General features: G+C 33.7%; 1 protein-coding gene across 1 annotated transcript; it reads left to right on the top strand.

Moving 5' to 3' along the window:
* Positions 1–206: 206 nt before the first annotated feature.
* Positions 207–1,426, top strand: LOC110923246 (glutamyl-tRNA(Gln) amidotransferase subunit A, chloroplastic/mitochondrial-like). Its single transcript, XM_022167395.2, has 3 exons — positions 207–289; positions 861–974; positions 1,090–1,426. Exons 1-3 carry the CDS (start codon positions 266–268, stop codon positions 1,180–1,182), a joined length of 231 nt encoding a protein of 76 aa, XP_022023087.1. The 5' UTR covers positions 207–265; the 3' UTR covers positions 1,183–1,426.
* Positions 1,427–1,768: the final 342 nt, after the last annotated feature.

Genomic DNA, 1,768 nt, shown 5'->3' with positions numbered 1-1,768 from the left:
CTTTTCTTAATAATGTTGATTAATATGTTAATCATGGTGGTTTGATGATTTAGCTGAGGGCTGTAGTATAGAAAGGCTTCAAGGCAGCTTTAGATTTACATGATATTCTAATTTCACCAGCAACTCCATCAGCAACATATAAATTTGGTAATTACCAATTTACCCACTACGATCACCTTAATAATCATATGTGAGATTGTAATCATGTAACCACTGTATTTTTCTTCTTTGATATATAAGTGAAAAGAAAAACGATCCGCTGGCAATGTATGCTGGGGATATCATGACGGTATGTCCTTATAAGTTTTCCTTTCGACATCTACATTTTATTTATTTTTTAGGTAAAATTGCATAGTGGTCCCTACGGTAAGGTGAAGTTTTGGTTTTGGTTCTTTCTTTTGAGAAATTACACGCTTATTCTAAGGGTATGGACGTATGGTGACTCGTAACAAGTTTGGTCCTTTTCACAAACTATGTTAGATATATGAAAAGACATTTTTACCCTTTTAGTTAAAAAAAATTAAAAACTTTAAACACACCTCTACACCGTAGCCCGTCACGCCCCTGTGACAGTGAAATCAAGATCTTTAGATTCATTCTCGATTTTTATCCTATTTAAAAAAAAATTCAGTACACGGGTATACAGTTATTTCATATGAAATTAACAGACATTTCTCGTCAGTTAGTGAAAATGACCAAATGTGTTGTTATGAGTGAACAATGGGGACCATAGATTTAATTTGTTAAAACAGAGGACCAAAACTGAAATATGGACTTACCACACATCACCATTTGTGCAATTTACCATTTATTTTATAAACATTTTAGCATTAAATTCTTATGTTTTCTTTCAAATGCAGGTGAATGTGAATTTGGCTGGATTGCCAGCATTGGTTTTGCCATGTGGCTTTGTTAAAGACGGCACTGCTAGCCTTCCTATCGGCTTTCAAATGATTGGCGCTGCATTTGATGAGGTCGGACTATTTTCTTGATACCATTTTTTACCATATTCACACGTATTCGGCATCATAAAATTAAAATAGTGATATTTTTTACTTTGGTTTAACATGATTAATATTATAGATGCAGGAGAAATTGCTTAGAGTGGGTCATATCTTTGAGCAAATGCATCAAGGTTACAGGTTTATCCCACCATTGATAGCAGATGAATTTAAAAGCTAGCAACAGTTGTTTTAACTTTTAAGCATGGACGGATGCTCAAAAATGCCAAAAAACTTGATGGCTATCTCACGTTTCCCTTTGACCATGCATGTACATTTTTTTACTGAATAAAACTAAGTATTCATTTGTTTAAAAAAGTTAGGAAATTTTTGTTATGGTATACCTATTTGGTCCAGTTATGTTTATATGAGCAGCTAACCAACAATTTTTAGCTTCAAGAAAAGAAGAGTAGAATTCTCATCAAGTTCACGACTGGAGATCACAAGTAGGGGGGGTTCCAAGAGAGAAACCGATTGATCTTAGGTAATCAGTCTACTTCCTGAAGTCGTAATCTTTTAATGTTATATTTTGAGTTGTAATCTTTTGAGGTCTGACCTAACGTGTATAAATTGATGAACTCTTTTGACCCGTTACCCAATCTGCCCTTTTTCAACCTTCAACCTCCACTTTGCTATATAAATCTCAAAACCAAATAGGCTATTTGCTCCTTATGGTCTTTTAAACAAGTGCTTTTACTGAATCCAACTATTCTAATTTATTCTTTGTTAGGCTACTAAGTTATAATAGCTCTAGGTTTATAAAAACG

Source organism: Helianthus annuus, chromosome 17 (genome assembly GCF_002127325.2).
Source record: "Helianthus annuus cultivar XRQ/B chromosome 17, HanXRQr2.0-SUNRISE, whole genome shotgun sequence".
Lineage (NCBI taxonomy): Eukaryota > Viridiplantae > Streptophyta > Magnoliopsida > Asterales > Asteraceae > Helianthus > Helianthus annuus.
The sequence above is the reverse complement of the archived record's forward strand: the minus strand, read 5'-3'. Positions and strand labels throughout refer to the sequence as shown.

What these genes read in the sequence shown, in the direction of transcription:
- LOC110923246 (XM_022167395.2), top strand. Translation starts at nt 266, where the DNA reads ATGTATGCTGGGGATATCATGACG. An exon ending in ATGCTGGGGATATCATGACG is followed by an intron (nt 290 to 860) that starts GTATGTCCTTAT and finishes TTTCAAATGCAG; the next exon opens with GTGAATGTGAATTTGGCTGG. An exon ending in TTGGCGCTGCATTTGATGAG is followed by an intron (nt 975 to 1,089) that starts GTCGGACTATTT and finishes TTATAGATGCAG; the next exon opens with GAGAAATTGCTTAGAGTGGG.